Source organism: Microcaecilia unicolor, chromosome 1 (genome assembly GCF_901765095.1).
Source record: "Microcaecilia unicolor chromosome 1, aMicUni1.1, whole genome shotgun sequence".
In the NCBI taxonomy this organism is placed as follows: domain Eukaryota; kingdom Metazoa; phylum Chordata; class Amphibia; order Gymnophiona; family Siphonopidae; genus Microcaecilia; species Microcaecilia unicolor.
In genome coordinates this window covers 7,271,694-7,294,830 of record NC_044031.1, presented here as the reverse complement: position 1 = coordinate 7,294,830, position 23,137 = coordinate 7,271,694, and the positions used below count along the sequence as shown (strand labels likewise).

General features: G+C 43.4%; 2 protein-coding genes across 2 annotated transcripts in view; both read right to left on the bottom strand.

Annotated features, from left to right (window-relative positions):
* LOC115460651 (oocyte zinc finger protein XlCOF6-like) overlaps window positions 1–23,137 on the bottom strand; it is a 493,082-nt gene that overhangs the window by 197,317 nt on the left and 272,628 nt on the right. The window lies entirely within an intron of this gene.
* LOC115462557 (oocyte zinc finger protein XlCOF6-like) lies at window positions 10,887–13,626 on the bottom strand. The gene has a single exon (XM_030192553.1). It carries the CDS (start codon window positions 13,453–13,455, stop codon window positions 10,939–10,941), a length of 2,517 nt encoding a protein of 838 aa, XP_030048413.1. The 5' UTR covers window positions 13,456–13,626; the 3' UTR covers window positions 10,887–10,938.

The following is a 23,137-nucleotide window of genomic DNA, read 5'->3' as shown; positions in this document are numbered from 1 at the left end:
GCCGGTCGGAGGGAGGTTAAAATTTTTTCACCAAAGGTGGCCTCTCTTAACCTCCGATCGGTGGGTTCTCCAAATAGTCCGGTCCGGGTACGCTCTCAATTTGATTTCCGAACCTCCAAATTGCCCACCAGGAGCTCAGTCTTTCAGCTCCTACCACAAGCAGGTACTTGCAGAGGAACTCTCCGCCCTTCTCAGCGCCAATGCGGTCGAGCCCGTTCCACCAGGGCTGGGATTCTATTCCAGGTACTTCCTTGTGGAAAAGAAAACAGGGGGGATGCGTCCCATCCTAGACCTAAGGGCCCTGAACAAATTCCTGGTCCGAGAAAAGTTCAGGATGCTTTCCCTGGGCACCCTTCTTCCCATGATTCAGGAAAACGATTGGCTATGCTCTCTGGACTTGAAGGACGCTTACACTCACATATCGATACTTCCAACTCACAGGAAGTATCTTCGATTTCGGCTGGGATCACAGCACTTTCAGTACTGTGTTTTGCCTTTTGGCTTGGCGTCTGCACCCAGGGTATTTACAAAGTGCCTGGCAGTTGTGGCAGCGTCGCTACGCAGACTGGGAGTGCATGTGTTCCCTTATCTGGACGATTGGCTGGTGAAGAACACCTCCCCGCAAGAAACTTTGCAGTCCATGCGGATGACTATTCAGGTGCTAGAGATGCTGGGGTTTGTCATCAATTATCCCAAGTCCCATCTCGTCCCAGCTCAGAAATTGGAATTCATAGGAGCTCTGTTGTGCACAAAGACAGCTTGTGCTTATCTCCCAGGACCCAGAGCGGACAGACTTCTGTCTCTGGTTTCCAAAGTGCAAGCATCTCAGCAGATCACAGCTCGGCAGATGTTGAGATTGCTTGGCCACATGGCCTCCACAGTTCATGTGACACCTATGGCACGTTTACACATGAGATCTGCTCAATGGACCCTAGCTTCTCAGTGGTTTCAAGCCACGGGGAATCTAGAGGATGTTATCCGGCTGTCCATCAATTTTCGCAACTCCCTCAATTGGTGGACCATTCGATCCAATCTGGTCTTGGGGCGCCCATTCCAAATTCCTCAGCCTCAAAAAGTGCTGACAATGGATGCATCCCTCCTCGGGTGGGGAGCGCATGTAGATGGGCTTCACACTCAAGGAGCTTGGTCTCATCTCCAGATCAATCTCCTGGAATTGCGAGCGATCTGGAACGCCCTGAAGGCCTTCAGAGATCGGCTAGCCAACAAAATTGTTCTCATTCAGACAGACAATCAGGTGGCAATGTATTACACCAACAAGCAAGGGGGTACCGGATCTCGTCCTCTGTGTCAGGAGGCCGTGCAGATGTGGCTATGGGCCTGTCAAAACGGAATGTTTCTCCAAGCCACTTATCTAGCCGGTGTAAACAACAGTCTGGCCGACAGGCTGAGCAGAGTTATGCAGCCTCACGAGTGGTCGTTGAACATGACTATTGCCAAAAAGATCTTTCGAGTTTGGGGCACTCCATCGATAGATCTTTTTGCTTCCCAGGACACTCACAAGGTTCCTCAATTCTGTTCCAGACTTCAGGCCCACGGCAGACTAGCGTCGGATGCCTTCCTCCTTTTTTGGGGGACGGGACTCCTATATGCGTATCCTCCCATCCCTTTAGTGGGGAAGACTCTCCTGAAACTCAAGCAAGACCAGGGAACCATGATTCTGATAGCGCCCTTTTGGCCCCGTCAGATATGGTTTCCCCTTCTTCTGGAACTTTCTTCAGAGGAGCCATGGAGATTGGACTGTTTTCCGACCCTCATTACTCAGAACGAGGGGGCGCTTCTGCATCCCAACCTCCGGTCTCTAGCTCTCACGGCCTGGATGTTGCGAGCATAGAGGTTGCCTCTTTTGGTCTCTCTGAGGGTGTCTCCAGAGTCCTGTTTGCTTCCAGAAAAGATTCCACACATAAGTGTTACTCTTTTAAATGGAGGAGGTTTGCCGTCTGGTGTGACAGCAATGGTCTAGATCCTTTCTCTTGTCCTGCATAGACCTTGCTTGAGTACCTTCTGCATTTATCCGAGTCTGGTCTTAAAACCAACTCGGTCAAGGTTCATCTTAGCGCAATCAGTGCTTATCATTCACATGTAGATGGTTTGCCTATCTCTGGACAGCCTTTAGTCATGCGTTTCATGAGAGGTTTGTTTTTGACAAAGCCCCCTGTCAAACCTCCTCCAGTGCCATGGGATCTCAATGTCGTTCTCACCCAGCTGATGACAACTCCTTTCGAGCCACTGGATTCCTGCCATCTGAAGTACTTGACCTTGAAGGTCATTTTCTTGGTGGCTGTTACTTCAGCTCGTAGGGTCAGTGAGCTTAAAGCCCTAGTGGTTCATGCACCTTTCCTTGTCTTTCATCATGACAGAGTAGTTCTCCGCACGCACCCCAAGTTTTTACCGAAGGTGGTGTCGGAGTTCCATCTGAACCAGTCAATTGTCTTGCCAACATTTTTTCCCCCTCCTCACATGAGCCCGGGCGAAAGCAAGTTGCACACTTTGGACTGTAAAAGAGCACTGGCCTGTTACGTGGAGCGGACACGCCCCTTCAGACAGTCCGCCCATCTGTTTATTTCTTTTAATCCCAATAAGAGGGGAGTTGCTGTCGGAAAACGCACCATTTCTAATTGGCTAGCAGATTGCATTTCCTTCTCTTACGCCCAAGCTGGGTTGACTTTGGACGGCCATGTCACGGCTCATAATGTTAGAGCCATGGCGGTGTCACTGGCTCATCTAAAGTCAGCCACCATTGAAGAGATTTGCAAGGCTGCGACGTGGTCTTCAATCCACACATTCACATCACATTACTGCCTTCAGCAGCATAGCCGACGTGACAGTCGGTTTGGCAGTCGGTGCTGCAGAGTCTGTTTGGGGTTTAGAATCCAACTCCAACCCCCTAGGCCCATTTTTATTCTGTTCCAGGCTGCACTCTCAGTTAGTTGTGTTTGGTTTCAGGTCAATTTTGTTTTTGTCCTCGCCGTTGCGGGACCCAATTGACCATTCTTTGTTATGTTGAGTGAGCCTGGGGGCTAGGGAAACCCATATGTGAGAATATTGGCCTGCTTGTCTTTGGAGAAAGAGTAGTTACTTACCTGTAACAGGTGTTCTCCGAAGACAGCAGGCAATATATTCTCACAACCCTCCCACCTCCCCTTTGGAGTTGTATTCCTCTAATTCTTGGAAATTAACTGAGGAATGTGCCCTCGCGATGGGCGGGAAAACGGACGCGCGTATGCGCACTGCATCCGCCCGCGCGACAGGGGACATTTTTTGATTTTGATGTGGACTTTGCTAGAAAGTGCTCCGGGCCGACGTGACGTCACCCATATGTGAGAATATATTGCTTGCTGTCTTCGGAGAACACCTGTTACAGGTAAGTAACTACTCTTTACGGTCTCCCCTAATGAAGGAGGAAGCAGAGGCTCTAAAAGTCTATACGTCATTTCCTGCACTTGATGAACAATAAATAGGGAGGGAGCATCTTTCCTTCTAGCACGTCCTCTATTAGAGCAATCCCGCCCTCGGGAGTCTTCTGACCAATCAGGGGAAGAAGCGGGCTCTAGAGTCTGAAGTGACATCAAATCATTGAAGCCACATAGGGTAATCTCTCTTTCGCCTTTTCCGCACATCCGTCATCTCTAGTACACTCAAAACAAAGCAACACTCCATTTGGTTCATCTCACTTATATTTGCAAACTTGCCGGCTTGTGCAGTATACAGATGGACACAGAGGAAATATAATAACGGAATACCTTTATAGAGATAAATAAGAGGGGCTGGTTAGGCTAAGCTCCTTAGGATCCATTCCTTCTACACACACTCTACTATGTGTTTTTATTTATTTCTTTATTGCACTTGTATCCCACATTTTCTCACCTATTTGCAGGCTCAATGTGGCTTACAAATGCCTGTAATGGCAACACCATTTCAGGGTACAGAAATACAATTGGTGTTAGAAAGATGACAAGAATAGTAATCTTAACATATCCATCTAATCAAAGACTTGTAGAAAACAAGACATTCATAATCAGGAACGCGTGGTGGTGTGTTGTACTTAGTTATGGATTTTCCTGGTAAGCTTTGGTGAAGAGAGAGGTTTTCAACGATTTCATTGATTGTTTTGGATGTGCATTCCACAACTGCGTGCTCATGTAGGAAAAGCTGGACGCGTGTGTCAGTTTGTATTTTAATCCTTTGCAGCTGGGGAAGTGCAGATGAAGAAAGGTACGGGCAGATCTTTTGGCATTTCTGGATGGGAGATCCACTAGGTCAAGCATGTATGACGGGGCATCTCCGTAAATGATTTTATGGACTAACGTACAGATTTTGAACATGATACGTTCTTTAAGAGGGAGCCAGTGTAGTTTCTTTCTTAGGGGTTTTGCACTTTCATATTTTGTTTTTCCAAATATAAGTCTATATCCGTACAGAGATTTATTTTCTCCTGGTAAAGAGCCACTAAAACAAACATTTATTTATTTATTTATTGCATTTGTATCCCACATTTTCCCACCTCTTTGCGGGTTCAGTGTGGCTTACAATAAGATATGAATAATGGAAATACATTTGTTACAACTTGGTTATAGGTTACATTGTGCAAGTTTTGTGAAACCATCAAAGTATCATTAAGAATATGACAATGGGAGATCAACATTGAAACGTTGGAAAGAGACAATGGGAAGCTTAAAGGGCAGTGTTAAGACACAGAAATATATGGTGTACATATTCCTGTGAGCAGATGTATGAGTGATGTGGAATTACGGGGGATGAAGGTTAGAAGTGGATGTATGGAGCATTGATGATCAGTGAGTGTGGACTCTATGTGTTTTGGCTCTTGCCATAAATTGTTTCAAACAGATGAGTCTTCAGTAATTTGCGGAAGGAGGCTTGTTCGTGAGTCATTCTTAGGTTGCGCGGCAGTGTATTCCAAAGTTGCGTGCTCGTGTGAGAAAAGGTTGACGTGTGTAGCGTCTTGTATTTCACGCCCTTGCAATTAGGGAAGTGGAGGTTGAGGTATGTTCTGGATGATCTTTTTGCATTTCTGGTTGGAAGGTCTATCAACTCGGACATATAGGCAGGGGCTTCACCATGAATGATCTTGTGGACTAGTGTACATACCTTGAAAGTGACGCGTTCCTTAAATGGAAGCCAGTGTAGTTGCTTTAGTATGCCCTTTCATATTTTGGTTTTCCGAAGATGAGTCTGGCTGCTGTCTTCTGGGCTGTTTGCAGTTTCCTCATCACTTGCTCTTTACAGCCTGTGTATAGTGAGTTACAGTAATCCAGATGGCTTAGGACGAGGGATTGCACTAGGTTGCGGAAGACGAATCTTGGGAAGAATGGTTTAATCCTTTTCAATTTCCACATGCAGTGGAACATCTTCTTAGTTGTGTTATTTGCGTGAGTTTCGAGAGTTAGGTGGCGGTCAATAGTGACTCCAAGAATTTTTCGCGTTTCTGAGATTGGAAGGTTTTGGTTTGGTGTGCTTATCTCGTTGAATTCATTTGTATTGTATTGGGAGGTGAGTATCAGGCATTTGGTTTTTTCTGCATTTAGTTTCAGACGGAATGCATCTGCCCAGGTGTTCATGATGTACAGACTTTGATTGATTTCGTTGAAGATTTCTTTGATGTCTTGTTTGAAGGGGATGAATATCGTCACATCATCGGCGTATATGTATGGGTTAAGGTTATGGTTTGATAGGAGTTTTGCTAGAGGGATCATCATAAGGTTGAAGATAGTTGGTGAAAGAGGTGATCCTTGTGGAACTCCACATTCAGGTGTCCATGCCTTGGATGTGGTTGAATTTGATGTGACTTGATATGAGCGCAATGTTAGGAACCCCTTGAACCAGTTCAGGACGTTTCCTCCAATGCCAAAGTATTCCAGTATGTGTAGTAAGATTCCGTGGTCGACCATGTCAAATGCGCTTGACATGTCAAATTGTAGGAGGAGTATATTTTTACCAGTTGCTATTATTTGTTTAAATTTAGTCATAAGGGTGACTAATACTGTTTCAGTGCTATGGTTCGACCGGAATCCTGATTGGGCATCGTGCAGTATTGAATGTTTGTTTAGATAGTTTGTGAGTTGTTTGGTTACCATTCCTTCGGTTATCTTGGTTATCGTTATGAGAATCAATATTCAGTGTTTCTATCTAGCAATTTATTTACTTATTTATTACATTTATAACCCACACTAAACACGAATTAGGTTGAAACTTGGGAGCATTTAAAATCTTTTTTTCTCCCCCTGTGCTTAGATCAAAAGAAAAAGATGGCATGTGGGAACTTGTTCTTTTGTTTTGTGGATTGCAGTTGTATATTATAAAAATGCACTGTTAATTAAAAGACAGATATTGAATAATGAGGGCGGAGCTACCTTCATGCAGAAGTCCGGAGTCAGTCTAAATGTGCCAACATTGTCCAGTTCAGCACACTATTAGCAGCCAAGTTCATACAAAGTTAATTATGTTCAATGGAAAATAAATCTGTTGGCTCAGGCTGCTTCCTATGTGAATTTTCCATCACTGTTTTATGATTGCTACCAAGTATTACATATTAAGGGCGTTTGCTTTAAATTTTGTTTTAATTTGTTTATCCAGGCTTACATGCACATGGTATTGCTTTTTAAACCCAAAGGTGTTGTTTCTGACTTTACTTGTTTTGGACTGTTTTGGTTTCTGCTGATTTGTAGTATATCTGCTGCCTGGAATTTGGGAAGATAGAAATGAGAAAATAAAAATTAAGTTTTTCATATACTCTGTACAAGTTGTTTACTTTTACAGTGTGTGTATGGATGCTTGTTCTAGGGTATGCTTGTAATAATATTTGAATAACTGTCTACACTTATGGCTATGATTTCTGAACATTTGGCATTTATTTTATTTATTCTTTTATTGCATTTGTATCCCACATTTTCCCACCTCTTTGCAGGCTCAATGTGGCTTACAATACATCATGGATAGTGGAAATATCATAGAAAAATAGGCATTTAGTGTTATAGAAAATTTTTGGCAACATGATAATGATAAGACATAGTAGTATGACAAACAGATATTATAACACATTTCTAACTACATGTGGAGGATTTATGTATATTCACATTGGTTGATTTTTGTGGTAAGCCTTGCTGAAGAGATGGGTCTTCAGTTGTTTGCGGAAGTTCGTTAGTTTGTAAGTCATTTTTAAGTTGCGCGGCAGTGCGTTCCATAACTGTGTGCTTAAGTAGGTGAAATTTGACACGTGCATTACTTTGTATTTTAAATCTTTGCAGTTAGGGAAGTTCAGATCAAGGAATGTGCGGGATGATTTTTTGGCATTCCTGGGTGGTAAGTCTATCAGGTCTGACATGTAGGCTGGTGCATCTCCATGAATGATTTTGTGAACTAGGGAGCAAATTTTGAACGTGATGCGTTCTTTTAGTGGGAGCCAGTGTAGTTTTTCTCGTAGGGGCTTGGCACTTTCATATTTTGTTTTTCCGAATATGAGTCTAGCTGCAGTGCTCTGGGCTGTCTGAAGTTTCTTGATTATTTGCTCTTTACAGCCGGCATAGAGTGCGTTGCAGTAATCTAAATGACTGAGCACCATTGATTGTACCAGATTACGGAAAACATTCCTTGGGAAGAAAGGTTTTACTCTTTTTAATTTCCACATCGAGTGGAACATCTTCTTGGTTGTGTTTTTCGCATGGCTTTCGAGTGTTAGATGTCTATCGATGGTAACTCCAAGAATTTTTAGGGTGTCCGAAATAGGAAGGTTCAGATTTGGTGTGTTAATGGCTGTGAATTTGTTCTTGTTATGTTGAGATGTGAGTATTAGGCATTGGGTTTTTTCTGCATTAAGTTTCAATCTAAAAGCATCCGCCCATGAATGCATGATATGGAGACTTTGGTTGATGTCGTTGGAAATTTCCTTTAAATCTTGTTTAAATGGGATGTAGATCGTTACGTCGTCTGCATATATGTATGGGTTAAGGTTTTGGTTTGATAGTAGTTTGGCTAAAGGTATCATCATTAAGTTGAATAGGGTTGGCAATAGGGGGGATCCCTGTGGGACTCTGCATTCAGGTATCCATGTGGCTGAAGTAGTCGAGTTGGATGTCACTTGATATGATCGTGTGGTTAGGAATCCCTTGAACCAATTGAGAACATTGCCTCCAATTCCAAAGTATTCAAGGATATGTAGTAATATTCCATGATCAACCATGTCAAAAGCGCTTGACATGTCGAATTGTAGAAGTAGTATGTTCTTTCCTGTTGCGATTGTTTGTTTTAATTTTGTCATGAGGGTGACTAGTACTGTGGTTTGACCGAAATCCTGATTGGGAGTCATGGAGTATTGAGAATTTGTTTAGCTAGCTTGTGAGTTGTTTGGTCACCAACCCTTCCGTTATTTTAGTTATTAATGGAATGGATGCTACTGGCCTGTAGTTGGTTAGTTCACTGGCGCTTTTCTTTGCGTCATTTGGCATCATTAAAGGACAGACTTTTAAATGCCCAGTTGGATATATATGCTAATCTCAACTTTGTTAAATGTTTCAGACATATCCACTTGGTCCCAGAATATACCTGATTTCTATTATTCTGTCATACTGTATTTTCGAATGTAAGCCACATTGAACCTGAGTTTGTGTTAGGTCTCAAAGCAGCAACTAGGTTTGTGAGCCCTTGGGCCGCTGCCAAGTTGCGGCAGTGGCAGGCAAAACCACCCCAACCAGCACTGGGCTAACACACACATAAAGCAGGGACTGCAGACAGGGATAAGCAAAGCAGGAACACACTGGACAAGAACACTTGGACTGGAACACAGGACTGGAGCAAGGCTTCACCTGCACTTGACCACCCTTCTCCAGGAGTTGAGCCCCTGGGTGCAGGCGGCCGGCAGGACTTACCGGACTGGGCAGGAACTGGATACCAGCAGGAAACACACAACAGAGTCAGGACTAAAAGCTGCCAGGCAGCCACTAAGACAGAAACACAGACAGGTGAGAGTCAGGACTGAAAGCTGCCAAGCAGCCATGAAAAAGAAACACAGGCACAAGACAAGGGAATGCAAACCAGAAACAAGACTAGGAACTAAGCAATAAAACGAAAGCTAACTACACACAAACAAACTAGAATCAGGCAAGAAACTCAGACTAGAACTGGACTAGGCAGAAGTGCACAGAGCACACCCACATACCAGGGACCTTAGACGATGCAAAGGCAAACATAGAAGTTTCTAGGTGATTAATAAAGCCCATCAGCTGCTAAAGCTCAGCTGCAGCTATCACAAGGCAACTACGGGTGCTGTTACTACTACTACTACTTGACATTTCTAAAGCGCTACTAGGGTTACGCAGCGCTGTACAATTTAACATAGAAGGACAGTCCCTGCTTAAAGGAGCTTACAATCTAAAGGACAAATGTACAGTCAGTCAAATAGGGGCAGTCTAGATTTCCTGAAAGGTATAAAGGTTAGGTGCCGAAAGCAACATTGAAGAGGTGGGCTTTGAGCAAGGATTTGAAGATGGGTAGGGAGGGCTCAGGAAGTTTATTCCAAGCATAGGGTGAGGCGAGGCAGAATGAGCGGAGCCTGGAGTTGGCGGTGGTGGAGAAGGGTACTGAGAGGAGGGATCTGGCCTGTGAGCGGAGGTTACGGGTGGGAACGTAAGGGGAAATGAGGGTAGAGAGTTAATGAGGGGCTGCAGACTGAGTGCATTTGTAGGTAAGAAGGAGAAGCTTGAACTGTATGCGGTATCTGATTGGAAGCCAGTGAAGTGACCTGAGAAGAGGGGTGATATGAGTATATCGGTTCAGGCGGAATATAAAACGTGCAGCAGAGTTCTGAACAGATTGAAGGGGGGATAGATGGTACAGGTACAGGTACAAACAGGTTCAACAGGGAAAGCAATTCTGGCAGCCCGGAAGATCTGGACTAAACTGGGCAGAAGTCTGGAACAGGTGACAGTAAACAGACAGTCCATTTCAGCCACCAAGTCTGGCCACCAGAGGGCGAGGTGAGCACAGACAAGGAAACGTTTGCTTGGAATAATGTGGGATTTAAATGTAAAAAAAAAAATCCTTTATCCTCTACCTTTTAAGACACTGCCTATGCAGCTGGATGGTGACGGCACCAGGAAAGGAAGTTTGGTCCAGTGAAGACTAACTCCAAATAGCTGGGCCCTAGTATTACCATATTGAAAATGCAACCATAACATGCCTTTGTGGTTATGTTCCACTAATAAGTTAAATGATTAACTGGATTTCTTGAAAGGATTATATAACCGTTGGATGAATGACTAGAGCCACAAACATACACTTATTTATTCACTATCACAACTCCTCGTGTACAGCCACTTTTAGGGTGGTTAGGGTTCACAATTAACTGCTTTTATTATCCACCAGATAGAGATAAGAGTTTTCAGTTTGGGCACAGTATAAGTCATCACAAGAAAACCAATGGAAATAGTTTTACTACTCAATGGCTATTCTGGTTCATAGTAAGTGTTTCCTTGTCAATGAATGTTTTACCACACTCAGAGCATCTAAATGGCTTTTTAAAATTTTTTATTTATTTATTACATTTGTACCCCGCGCTTTCCCACTCATGGCAGGCTCTATGCGGCAGGCAATGGAAGGTTAAGTGACTTGCCCAGAGTCACAAGGAGCTGCCTGTGCCGGGAATCGAACTCAGTTCCTCAGTTCCCCAGGACCAAAGTCCACCACCCTAACCACCAGGCCACTCCTCCACTGGTGTTCTGTGAGGTATTGCTTCTGGCTTCACTCCTGCATGGATTCTCTGGTGTTTTGTGAGGTTTTCCTTCCGACTGAACCTTTTATTACACTCACTGCAGATGAATGGTTTCATTCCTGTGTGGATTCTCTGGTGTTCTGTGAGGTATTGCTTCTGACTGAAGCTTTTATTACACTCAGTGCAGATGAATGGTTTCACTCCTGTGTGTGGATTATCTGGTGTCGTGTGAGGCTTATTTTATGAGTGAAGCTTTTATTACACTCAGGGCAGATGAATGGTTTCATTCCTGTGTGGATTGTCTGGTGTTCTGTGAGGTATTGCTTCTGACTGAAGCTTTTATTACACTCACTGCAGATGAATGGTTTCACTCCTGTGTGGATTCTCTGGTGTCGTGTGAGGCTTATTTTCTGACTGAAGCTTTTATTACACTCAGGGCAGATGAATGGTTTCATTCCTGTGTGGATTCTCTGGTGTTCTGTGAGGTTTGTTTTATGACTGAAGCTTTTATTACACTCAGTGCAGATGAATGGTTTCACTCCTGTGTGGCTTCTCTGGTGTATTGTGAGGTTTCCCTTCTCCCTGAAGCTTTTATTACACTCAGTGCAGATGAATGGTTTCATTCCTGTGTGGATTCTCTGGTGTTTTGTGAGGTTTCCCTTCCGACTGAAGCTTTTATTACACTCAGTGCAGATGAATGGTTTCACTCCTGTGTGGCTTCTCTGGTGTTGTGTGAGGCTTATTTTATGAGTGAAGCTTTTATTACACTCAGGGCAGATGAATGGTTTCATTCCTGTGTGGATTCTCTGGTGTTCTGTGAAGTGTACCTTCTGGCTGAAGCGTCTGTTGCACTCAGTGCAGATGAATGGTTTCACTCCTGTGTGGATTCTCCGGTGTTTTGTGAGGCTTGTTTTATGAGTGAAGCTTTTATTACACTCAGTGCAGATAAACAGTTTCACTCCTGTGTGGATTCTCTGGTGGTTGGTGAGGTATTCCTTCTGACTGAAGCTTTTATTACACTCAGTGCAGATGAATGGTTTCATTCCTGTGTGGATTCTCTGGTGTTTTGTGAGGTATTTCTTCTGACTGAAGCTTTTATTACACTCAGTGCAGATGAATGGTTTCATTCCTGTGTGGATTCTCTGGTGTTGTGTGAGGCTTATTTTTTCAGTGAAGCTTTTATTACACTCAGTGCAGATGAATGGTTTCATTCCTGTGTGGATTCTCTGGTGTGTGGTGAGGTGTCCCTTCCGACTGAAGCTTTTATTACACTCAGTGCAGATGAATGGTTTCATTCCTGTGTGGATTATCTGGTGTATTGTGAGGCTTATTTTGTGAGTGAAGCTTTTATTACACTCAGTGCAGATGAATGGTTTCATTCCTGTGTGGATTCTCTGGTGTATTGTGAGGCTTGTTTTGTGAGTGAAGCTTTTATTACACTCAGTGCAGATGAATGGTTTCATTCCTGTGTGGATTCTCTGGTGTATTGTGAGGCTTATTTTGTGAGTGAAGCTTTTATTACACTCAGTGCAGATGAATGGTTTCATTCCTGTGTGGATTCTCTGGTGTATTGTGAGGCTTATTTTGTGAGTGAAGCTTTTATTACACTCAGTGCAGATGAATGGTTTCATTCCTGTGTGGATTCTCTGGTGTATTGTGAGGCTTATTTTCCGACTGAAGCTTTTATTACACTCAGTACAGATGAATGGTTTCACTCCTGTGTGGATTCTCTGGTGTATTGTGAGGCTTGTTTTCCGACTGAAGCTTTTATTACACTCACTGCAGATGAATGGTTTCACTCCTGTGTGGATTCTCTGGTGCATTGTGAGGCTTGTTTTCTGACAGAAGCTTTTATTACACTCAGTGCAGATGAATGGTTTCATTCCTGTGTGGATTCTCTGGTGTTCTGTGAGGTTTGTTTTATGACTGAAGCTTTTATTACACTCACTACAGATGAATGGTTTCACTCCTGTGTGGATTCTCTGGTGTATTGTGAGGTTTCCCTTCTCCCTGAAGCTTTTATTACACTCAGTGCAGATGAATGGTTTCATTCCTGTGTGGATTCTCTGGTGTTTTGTGAGGTTTACCTTCCGACTGAAGCTTTTATTACACTCAGTGCACATGAATGGTTTCACTCCTGTGTGGATTCTCTGGTGTTGTGTGAGGCTTATTTTATGAGTGAAGCTTTTATTACACTCAGTGCAGATGAATGGTTTCATTCCTGTGTGGATTCTCTGGTGTTCTGTGAGGTTTGCCTTCCGACTGAAGCTTTTATTACACTCAGTGCAAATGAATGGTTTCACTCCTGTGTGGATTCTCCGGTGTTTTGTGAGGCTTGTTTTATGAGTGAAGCTTTTATTACACTCAGTGCAGATAAACAGTTTCACTCCTGTGTGGATTCTCTGGTGGTTGGTGAGGTATTCCTTCTGACTGAAGCTTTTATTACACTCACTGCAGATGAATGGTTTCATTCCTGTGTGAATTCTCTGGTGTCTGGTGAGGTTTCCCTTCTGACTGAAGCTTTTATTACACTCAGTACAGTTAAGTGGTTTCATTCCTTTGTGGTTTCTCTTGTGCATTGGGAGGTTTCTTTTCCAGCAACCACTTGTACCACTGTCAGCAGAAGTACACAAGCTTTCATTTTTCTGAATTTTCTGGTAGTTTGAGAGGTCTGTCTTTCTGCAAAAGACTTTTTCAGGTTTAGTAGTAGTCATTGATTCTTCACCAGTCTGAGGTGTTTTATGATCTGTGAATGTTTCTCTATGGCTGAATTTTTTCTTACATTCAGCACTTGAAACTAGTATCTCTTCTGGGTGGAATTTTGCATTTCTTATGACGTTTTCTTCCTGACTGAAGCTGTTGTCACGACTAGAACATGCAGATAATCCCTCATCAGTGTCATTTTTCTGGCATTTTGTAACACTTCCTTTATTGATAAAAGTTTTCTCATCTACCATAGTTGTACACACTCTAGTTTCTGTATTATTGTTCTCATGTTTCTCTTTCTTCCTACTGAAATCTTTCCCACACTCAGAACCTATACAGTGGGTCTCTCTTATGCATGTTTTCTGCTGTTGCTGTAGTTCTCTCTTTTGACTGAAGGTTTTCCCACAGTCCGTACCTGTATATGGTCTCTCTTCAGTATCGGATCTCTGATGTGATTTCAGAGTTAAATGATCATTAAGGAATATCTCACATCCATCACACAAACATTTCTGAACTCTCATTGGGTTTGTCTGTTCTTCCACTGTTTGTGTGATATTACTGGTACAATGTTCACACGGAGCTGAGCTTCCTGTTGAAGGTTTTTGTTTATTTTGATTTTTTCCCTTTTCTCCCCGGTCAGAACAGGACGAAGTCTCTTCTTTCTCTCTTTCTGAGAACATCTTTTCCTCTTCAGGCTTCTCACTGAGCTTCCATTTATGTGTCTCTGCATTACTGTTCTTAGGGTCATCTTTTTCTAAATAAATAAAAACAGAGCATTGTATAGTACTGTAGGAGAACAGCAGTTTAACGAGTTCAATAAAAATCTGTATAAATAAATTGTAAATTTTCCACCCCCTCCCTGTTGGGAATACATTTCCAAGGTAATCACTACCAGGGATGAATACAGAATATATGATTATATTCAAGTTGATATTTAAAAGCACATTTTGGTCTTTGTACATAGATATCGTTTAGCCCTATAACTGCTCTTTATCAGACAGGCTGCAAGATGCAAGACTAAACCTTCAGGGTGCTTGTTCCCCAGATAAACTAAGTTGGGCGTTAGCTGATCCTGAAGTTCACAGGAAAAGATTCACCATTAGCCAATCATACCTTCCGCTCCCATGTCTCAACTGCCTGTCCTCTTCCCTCCCCCTTGCATCCATGCTCCTCTCTCCCCTGACCTCCCGCTCCCATGTCCCTACTGCCTGCCCTCTTCTCCCCCCCCCCCAACATCCCTTTTCTTTTTTATTCCTTTTAAATTTACCTCTGTCCGGCAGCGCAGGCGCAGCGTCAGTGAAGGAGGCGGCGCTCCCGACGTGTCTAGCCTTCCTTCGCTCAGTGCCCCGCCTTCTTCTGACATCATTTCCTTGACGTCAGAAGAAGGCGGAACACTGAGCGAAGGGAAGGCTAGACATGTCAGGAGCGCCGCCTCCTTCACTGACGCTGTGCTGCCAGACGGAGGTAAATTTAAAAGGACAAGAAAAGAAAAGGGATGTTGGGGGGGAGAAGAGGGCGGGCAATTGAGCAATGGGAGCGGGAGGGCGAGCGAGGTAAGCATGGTGCGGCAGCGCCGCCCCCAAGAGGACGGCGCCCCCCTGCTGTGCTTACCCCGCTTACCATGTTGGCACGGCCCTGCTGACTGCAAATTCTAACCAATCACCACTAAATTGCAGGACTGAACACTAACCTACGCTCGCTCCAACTGCACTATACAAACTATCGCCAACATGAACACTAACAAATTACTCCTAATCATCTATTGTCTCTCCCTAATCCACCATGCACTGACGACTCCTCTCACAGACAATAATCTACCAACAGGACACAAACCATGCACACAACCCAAAAACAATACACCCACCCAAAAGATTAAAAAATGGAATGGAAAACCTACCACCTACAGACACAACCAACAGAAAGGAAAAAAAGGGACAAAACAAACTCAAATACCAGGAGGACAGACAACTAATAAAAATCATCACATCTTCGACCCCAACCGAACCCCACCAACTAATACACATGGGTTATATAAATGTCAGATCGGTAGTTAACAAAACTACAACTCTAACCGATTGGATCACAACAGACAATCTCGATTTCTTATTTATTAGCGAAACCTGGATCCAAGACCTCAAAGAACCCATAATTTTAGAGCTATGCCCTCCAGGGTACAAAATTATCCACTGGACAAGGAATGGAAAAAGAAGAGGAGGCATAGCTATAATCTATAGATCCCAATTCACCGTCACAACAACAGCCGAATCCATGCTTCCCCAACTCGAAATTGCTTCAGTTAGAATCAACCACCCAACCCTACACGACCACCTAAACATTATCCTGTTCTATAGACCACCAGGTAACTGGCAAGACTGCCAAACACATTTTATGGATTTCATATCGAGCACATGTGTTTCTACCGAAAACCTTCTCATAGCAGGAGACATCAACCTTCACCTTGAGGATACTAACCTAACAAACGTATGTGAATGCAAGGACTTCCTCCAACTATGGGAGCTTCACTGGCCAAATATGCAACCCACCCATATTAAAGGACACACATTAGACATCATTACACACAAATTCTCTACAGAACTAAATTTCGCACTAACAGATACAAAATGGACAGCTATACCATGGTCCGATCACTACAAAGCAAACCTTTCCCTCTACTGGTGAACAAAAGTCTCACAACATAAACAAGAACAACTAACCTACACCACGAGAGGCAAAATAGACCCACTAACATTTTGGCAAGAATTCTACAACAACAAATGGACATCACCAACAGACTCACCCCAATTTCTCCATGAATGGGACAACAGATGCAGAAGCATATTGGACAACATAGCACCACTTCAAACCAGAACATCACACAGAAAGAACTCGATACCATTGTTTAATGAAGAACTAAAAGAATTAAAAACACAAGTCAGAAGATTAGAACGAGCATGGAATAAGAAAAGAGACGATTCTGCACTCAACGACTGGAAACAGCTACAAAGAAAATACAAATACACAATCAGACAAACTAAAAGATCATATTATAAACCTAAAATCGGACCAGACTACAAGGATACACATAAACTCTTCCAACTCGTAAACAAACTACTAAATACCACACCGGTTACCTCTAACAACATAGACACCCCATCAGCAAACAATCTTGCGAATTACTTCAAAGAGAAAATTATTAAATTACGACTCATGATACCCACCAACGCAACTGACTATGTAAACCTCCTTGAATGTTTAGATCCATTACCTGGGGAATTTCCAGCAGACCGATCATGGACCAACTTTGACACACTCTCGATCGATAACATCTCCCAATCACTTGGAAGATACGCCAAATCACAATGCAAATTAGACATCTGGAGGAGTGGCCTAGTGGTTAGGGTGGTGGACTCTGGTCCTGGGGAACTGGGGAACTGAGTTCGATTCGCACTTCAGGCACGGGCAGCTCCTTGTGACTCTGGGCAAGTCACTTAACCCTCCATTGCCCCAGGTAAGCCGCATTGAGCCTGCCATGAGTGGGAAAGCACGGGGTACAAATGTAACAAAACATTTAAAACAATTTTTTTTAGAAACCTCATAAGATCTGCCCCTCAACAACTCAAAACAGACCCAACGAGTCACCTGAACTACATGCTACAAAATGGTCTCTTCCCAAAGGATAAAGGAAATATTCTGCTTACTCCGCTACCTAAAGACGCAAAGAAAAATACAAATGAATTAACCAATTATCGTCCAGTAGCATCTATCCCGCTGATAACCAAACTTATGGAGGGCTTGGTGACAACACAGCTCACTAACTACTTAAATAAATTCTCAATTCTTCATGAATCTCAATCAGGATTTTGGTCGAACCACAGCACTGAAACAGTACTAGTTTATTTTTATTTTTGTTACCCCGCGCTTTCCCACTCATGGCAGGCTCAATGTGGCTTACATGGGGCAATGGAGGGTTAAGTGACTTGCCCAGAGTCACAAGGAGCTGCCTGTGCCTGAAGTGGGAATCGAACTCAGTTCCTCAGTTCCCCAGGACCAAAGCCCACCACCCTAACCACTAGGCCACAAACAATTGCAACTGGTAACAACATACTTCTCTTACAATTTGACATGTCCAGTGCCTTCGACATGGTCAACCACGGAATATTACTCCATATCCTAGAATACTTTGGAGTCGGAGGTAACGTTCTCAACTGGTTTAAAGGATTCCTGACCACAAGATCATACCAAGTAACAGCCAATGCGGCTATATCTGCCCCATGGACACCTGAATGCGGAGTTCCTCAAGGATCCCCCCTCTCACCAACCCTCTTCAACCTAATGATGATACCCTTAGCCAAGCTACTAGCCGATCAAAACCTCAATCCATACATATATGCAGACAATGTCACGATCTACATCCCGTTCAAACATGATCTAAAGGAAATCACTAACGACATCAACCAAAGTTTCCAAATCATGCACTCCTGGGCTGATGCATTCCAGCTAAAACGTAACGCAGAAAAAACACAATGACTTATACTCACCTCACAACATAATACAAGTAAATTCACCACCATAAATATACCAAAACTTTTCCCTTCCCGTTTCAAACACTTTGAAAATTCTTGGAGTTACTATTGATCGAAATCTCACACTCGAAAACCACGTGAAGAATACAATGAAGAAGATGTTCTACTCCATGTGGAAACTCAAAAGAGTAAAACCTTTCTTCCCAAGAGCCATTTTTCGAAACCTGGTACAGTCAATGGTACTAAGTCACCTGGACTATTGCAACACACTCTATGCTGGCTGTAAAGAACAGACCATCAAGAAACTTCAGACGGCCCAGAATACCGCAGCCAGACTCATATTTGGAAAAACAAAATATGAAAGTGCAAAACCCCTAAGAGAGAAACTACACTGGCTCCCACTAAAAGAACGTACTACATTCAAGATCTGCACGATGGTTCATAAAATCATTTACGGAGATGCCCCGACCTACATGCTAGATCTTGTGGACCTTCCTCCCAGAAATGCTAAAAGATCTGCTCGCACATTTCTTAATCTACACTTCCCCAACTGTAAAGGATTAAAATACAAACTAACACATGCATCCAGCTTTTCCTACATGAGCATGCAGCTGTGGAATGCACTACCAACTAACCTGAAAACAATTAACGATATAACCCACTTTTGCAAATCTCTGAAAACCTCTCTCTTCAACAAGGCCTACCATGATAATCCATAGCTCAATTATAACACTTCACCACTTTTCCTTTATTCTGAACGTCTTCCTTCTATAATGTTTGCCTAGCTCTTTTTCGTCATCCTCTTTGTAACACCAATTGTACCTTTACCCTGGAATGGCGATGCCATAACAGATCTCTGTAAGCCACATTGAGCCTGCAAATAGGTGGGAAAATGTGGGATACAAGTGCAATAAATAAAATAATAAATTGGATTGGGAAAATCCACTGCTTATTTCTGTGATAAGCATCATAAAATGTATTAAGATTTGCTGGGATCTTGCCAGGTATTTGTGATCTAGATTGGCCACTGTTGGAAACAGGATGCTGGGCTTGATGGACCTTTGGCCTGTCCCAGTGTGGCAATACTTATGTACGTTCTCTTAGGCTGCTGCAGCTGGCATTATGATGTTGTGGTTGTCTGTCTGAGTAAGTGGAACAGACGTTTCAGCCAACGTGCTCTGGCTTTCTTCACGGTGGCTGAAATGTCGGTTCTTCTTACTCAAACGCGGCAAGAACCAGATAACTACCTGCCGAGGATAGGTGGGTCTCTTGCGAAAACACCACATCTGCCCTCTTTCGGTTCAGGAGTTGCAATATTTTTTGGCGTTTGATCGGGGAAGTTACCCCGCTCACATTCCATGAAATAAATCGCAGAGGTCTCATCCCTCGCCTTTCGGTTCTCTCTTAATCAGCCGTTTCTCCATTATCATACAAGGGAGGGTCAGCCCAGCCTCCAACTCTCCCCCGTTCCGCAGCTTGACCTCTTGGTCTTTCCTCACTAATCCCTTGACCGTCCCCCCCGGGCCGCCGTCGCGCTCCCGCTACTCACACCCTGCAGAGTTGAATTTACCCTCCCCTGAGGTTTGCCCGCACACAGCCTTTCTGTGCCGAGCAAAGCTTCTTAGGTCACCTCGATAGAGAACTCCCCACCCCTTCCTCCAAAACGGTTGCCCCCCTGTAGGCTTGTCTTTGAATGTAACATATAGTAACCCATTGCCTACAGCTAACATTTCTGTTAACTCAAACCAAACTAAACCATCGAACAGTAACATAGTAGATGACGGCAGAAAAAGACCTGCACGGTCCATCCAGTCTGCCCAACAAGATAAACTCGTATGTGCTACTTTTTGTGTATACCCTACTTTGATTTGTACCTGTCCTCTTCAGGGCACAGACCGTATAAGTCTGCCCAGCACTATCCCCGCCTCCCAACCACCAGCCCCGCCTCCCACCACCGGCTCTGGCACAGACCGTATAAGTCTGCCCAGCACTATCCCCGCCTCCCAACCACCAGCCCCGCCTCCCACCACCGGCTCTGGCACAGACCGTATAAGTCTGCCCAGCACTATCTTCACCTCCCAACCACCAGCCCCGCCTCCCACCACTGGCTCTGGCACAGACCGTATAAGTCTGCCCAGCACTATCCCCACCTCCCAACCACCAGCCCCGCCTCCCACCACCGGCTCTGGCACAGACCGTATAAGTCTGCCCAGCACTATCCTCACCTCCCAACCACCGGCTCTGGCACAGGCACAGACCGTATAAGTCTGCCCAGCACTATCCCCGCCTCCCAACCACCGGCCCCTACATGTTAACTCACAGTTCTAGAAAGCCTGAATGCACTGCAGTAACAGCACATGTTAACCGCTGTATAAAACATCTAGCATAACAACATAGTAGATGATAACATATAAAGACTTGAATGGTCCACCCAGTCAGCCCAACAGCTACACTCATTATCAATTCAGGATTAAACCAAGAATGAGTGCGGTATAAAATACTTGAACCTGGTCTTTCATTGCCATTTCTGGGACATAAGACTGTAGAAGTCCACCTGGCACTGTCCTTATGTTCCAACTACTGGAGTTGCTGTCGAAGCCTTCTCCTGCCTATCCCCATAGGCGGTCGGTGGCCCAACTGGTTGGGGAGGCTAAAGGGGGCGGGGTCAGGGGTGGAGCTTAAATCCATAATTGTCTGATAACACACAGAAAAAAAATAAAAATAAAAGTCACAATTAATACCTTTTATTAAATTTAGATATTAGATATGTATCATATGTCAAAGAATAAAGTGGTTGCTCAAAGCATATACCAAGCACAATCGCTCAACTGCAAAACACTATGCACAACTTTGTGCAAAAACACACTCAGAACCTTACTGTACCATAAATATTACACGGGGCAGAACTTAATACACCAATATACCACCCATACGGAAAATGCAGACCGTCAACAATATGAAACAAGGGATCATAATATCACAATTCTCATGTACAGCCACAAAACACCCTAATTCATGTGGGATAAAATGCCATAAATAAGTAAATAAATATAAACTTTTAATGTTGAGCACCTGATTCTCAAAGTGGACATATTCCAAACACTATAATGAAAATAAAATTTTCTTTTCTACCTTTGTTGTCTGGTGACTTTGTTTTTCTGATCATGCTGGCCCAGTATCCGATTCTGCTGCTATCTGTCCTCTTAACTCCATTTCCAGGGCTTCCTTTCCATTTATTTCTTTACTTTCCGCCTTTCTTCTTCGTTTCTTGTCCTACATCTGTAAGTAAAAGCTGGGTCCTCCGCAGACTTGACTGTCCAGTGGATCCAGCTTCTGCCTATTTTCTCCATCCATGTGCAGTTTTTCTTCTCTTTTCCTTTTCCCTCATCTCATCTCCTTCCTCTCTCTTCCTGATATGTGGTTTCCCCCCCTTTTTTTCCTTCCCCCCCCTTCCCCTCCCCTCCAACTCGTATCAGTCTGATCAATCTTTAAACAGTTATAACCATTGGTTCCCACTTTGTCTGTGTCTTTTCAAATCATACTTCAAATGTCCCTCTGTAATGCTTATAGATTCCCCCTTTTCCACCCTCCAAATACGTCAACATCTCTGTCTGCTTGATAAGCTGCACTCATTTTGGTATCATTTGTAAATCTCCTGTCTGCTGCTTTGGTCGAATCGTCCCAGGTTCCCACCTTGGTACCAAAAACTGCACATCTTTTGAATTCTGGTAACTCTTTGTCAGTCGTATTATTTCAGAGCTGCCTCATGTCAAAAGCCCCCATCCGCTGCAATAGTAACCCGGGGGGGGGGGGGGGGGGCAAGATTTCCATTTTGTAAAGCACAAAGTCTCTATTGTGATCTGTAAGAAATATAACGTGAAAAGAGTTGAAAAAAGTTCACAGCAGCAGGAAAGTGCTGACAGTGATTGATTAATGCAACCTCCCCCCCATGTCTTGAGAGAGAGTGCTGCAGAACGGGCAAAGGCAAGGTGCCTGAGTGTCTGTAAGAGAAAGTCTGTGGGATAATGGGAACCAGATGCAGCATATGTTCTGCTGTAGGATTTATGGTATGGTACAGCCTGCAAGCACGTGATATCAGGAGAAGATTATAAGGAGAGTGGAACAAAGAAATAAGTAAGCATTTTGAATTTTTCTTTGTCTGTCTATAGCATTTTTGATTTGCCTTAAGCTTGCTGTATATTGCTTGTGTGTGTAGATGTGTTTTGAGTACAGAAATGCTTCCTGATTACCCCTATTGATGGTAATCAGCTTGTACACTAAACAAATGAGTAAATATTTTATATTAAATATGAAATTCGTCTAGCCGTCTCTTCAAGTGGCGAGCCAGCCAGGAGTAGGCCGCACACGGAAAAGAGAAGGCGAGACGAAGGACAAATTAAGTGTGTGTTGTTAATGAAGTTTTTTACAGGATTGAAAGCAAAGCAAGCGTTGTTTAAACCTGATGATTTCTGTGCTCCATTGATGTGGGATTGATCAAACTACTGACGTGGACATACAGGTGATAAGTCCTGGGCTTGCTAAAAAGAGAAATAAGAAGACGCGTGAGTAAGCTTACACTGTGGCCTTATTACCGATATATTTGTTTAGCTTTGTAGTTTTCTTTTTTGTATATTTTCTTTGTTTAAGTGCATTAGTATATTTTTGTAGATTGTGGCTTTATAGGAGAAATTGTAATAGTCAGAATACAATGAAAGGGAAAGGGGCAGATAAGAAAGAAAAGCCTCCTGTATATGCTATGTATTTAGATTTAGATAGTTCAAAAAAATGCTCCCCTTTGCAGCATGTCATAGAATTATTCCCATTAGAAAAAAAAACAGATTGAAAAGATACATGAGAAATGGATCAAATATGATGCAAAAGATTCTGTTTTGAGCTGGTCTCAGGATGGATCGTTTGATCGTCCAAAATTATTATCTCTCCTGAGCTATTTACAAGAAAATAAAAATAAAACTAGGCAGAAGAAAAGCTTAGAGAAGCATCTTACAATTTGGAATTTATTTTCTTTAGCAGCAGATCTGTTTCATGCTGATGTAGATAGGATACAAAAAGAGGCAGAAAGAAATAATCCCCCGTCGTATGAATCTAGCAGGGACACGTTGTGCCCCATAAGGGCGACTGATAAAATGAAGGAATCCAAGGCAAAGCG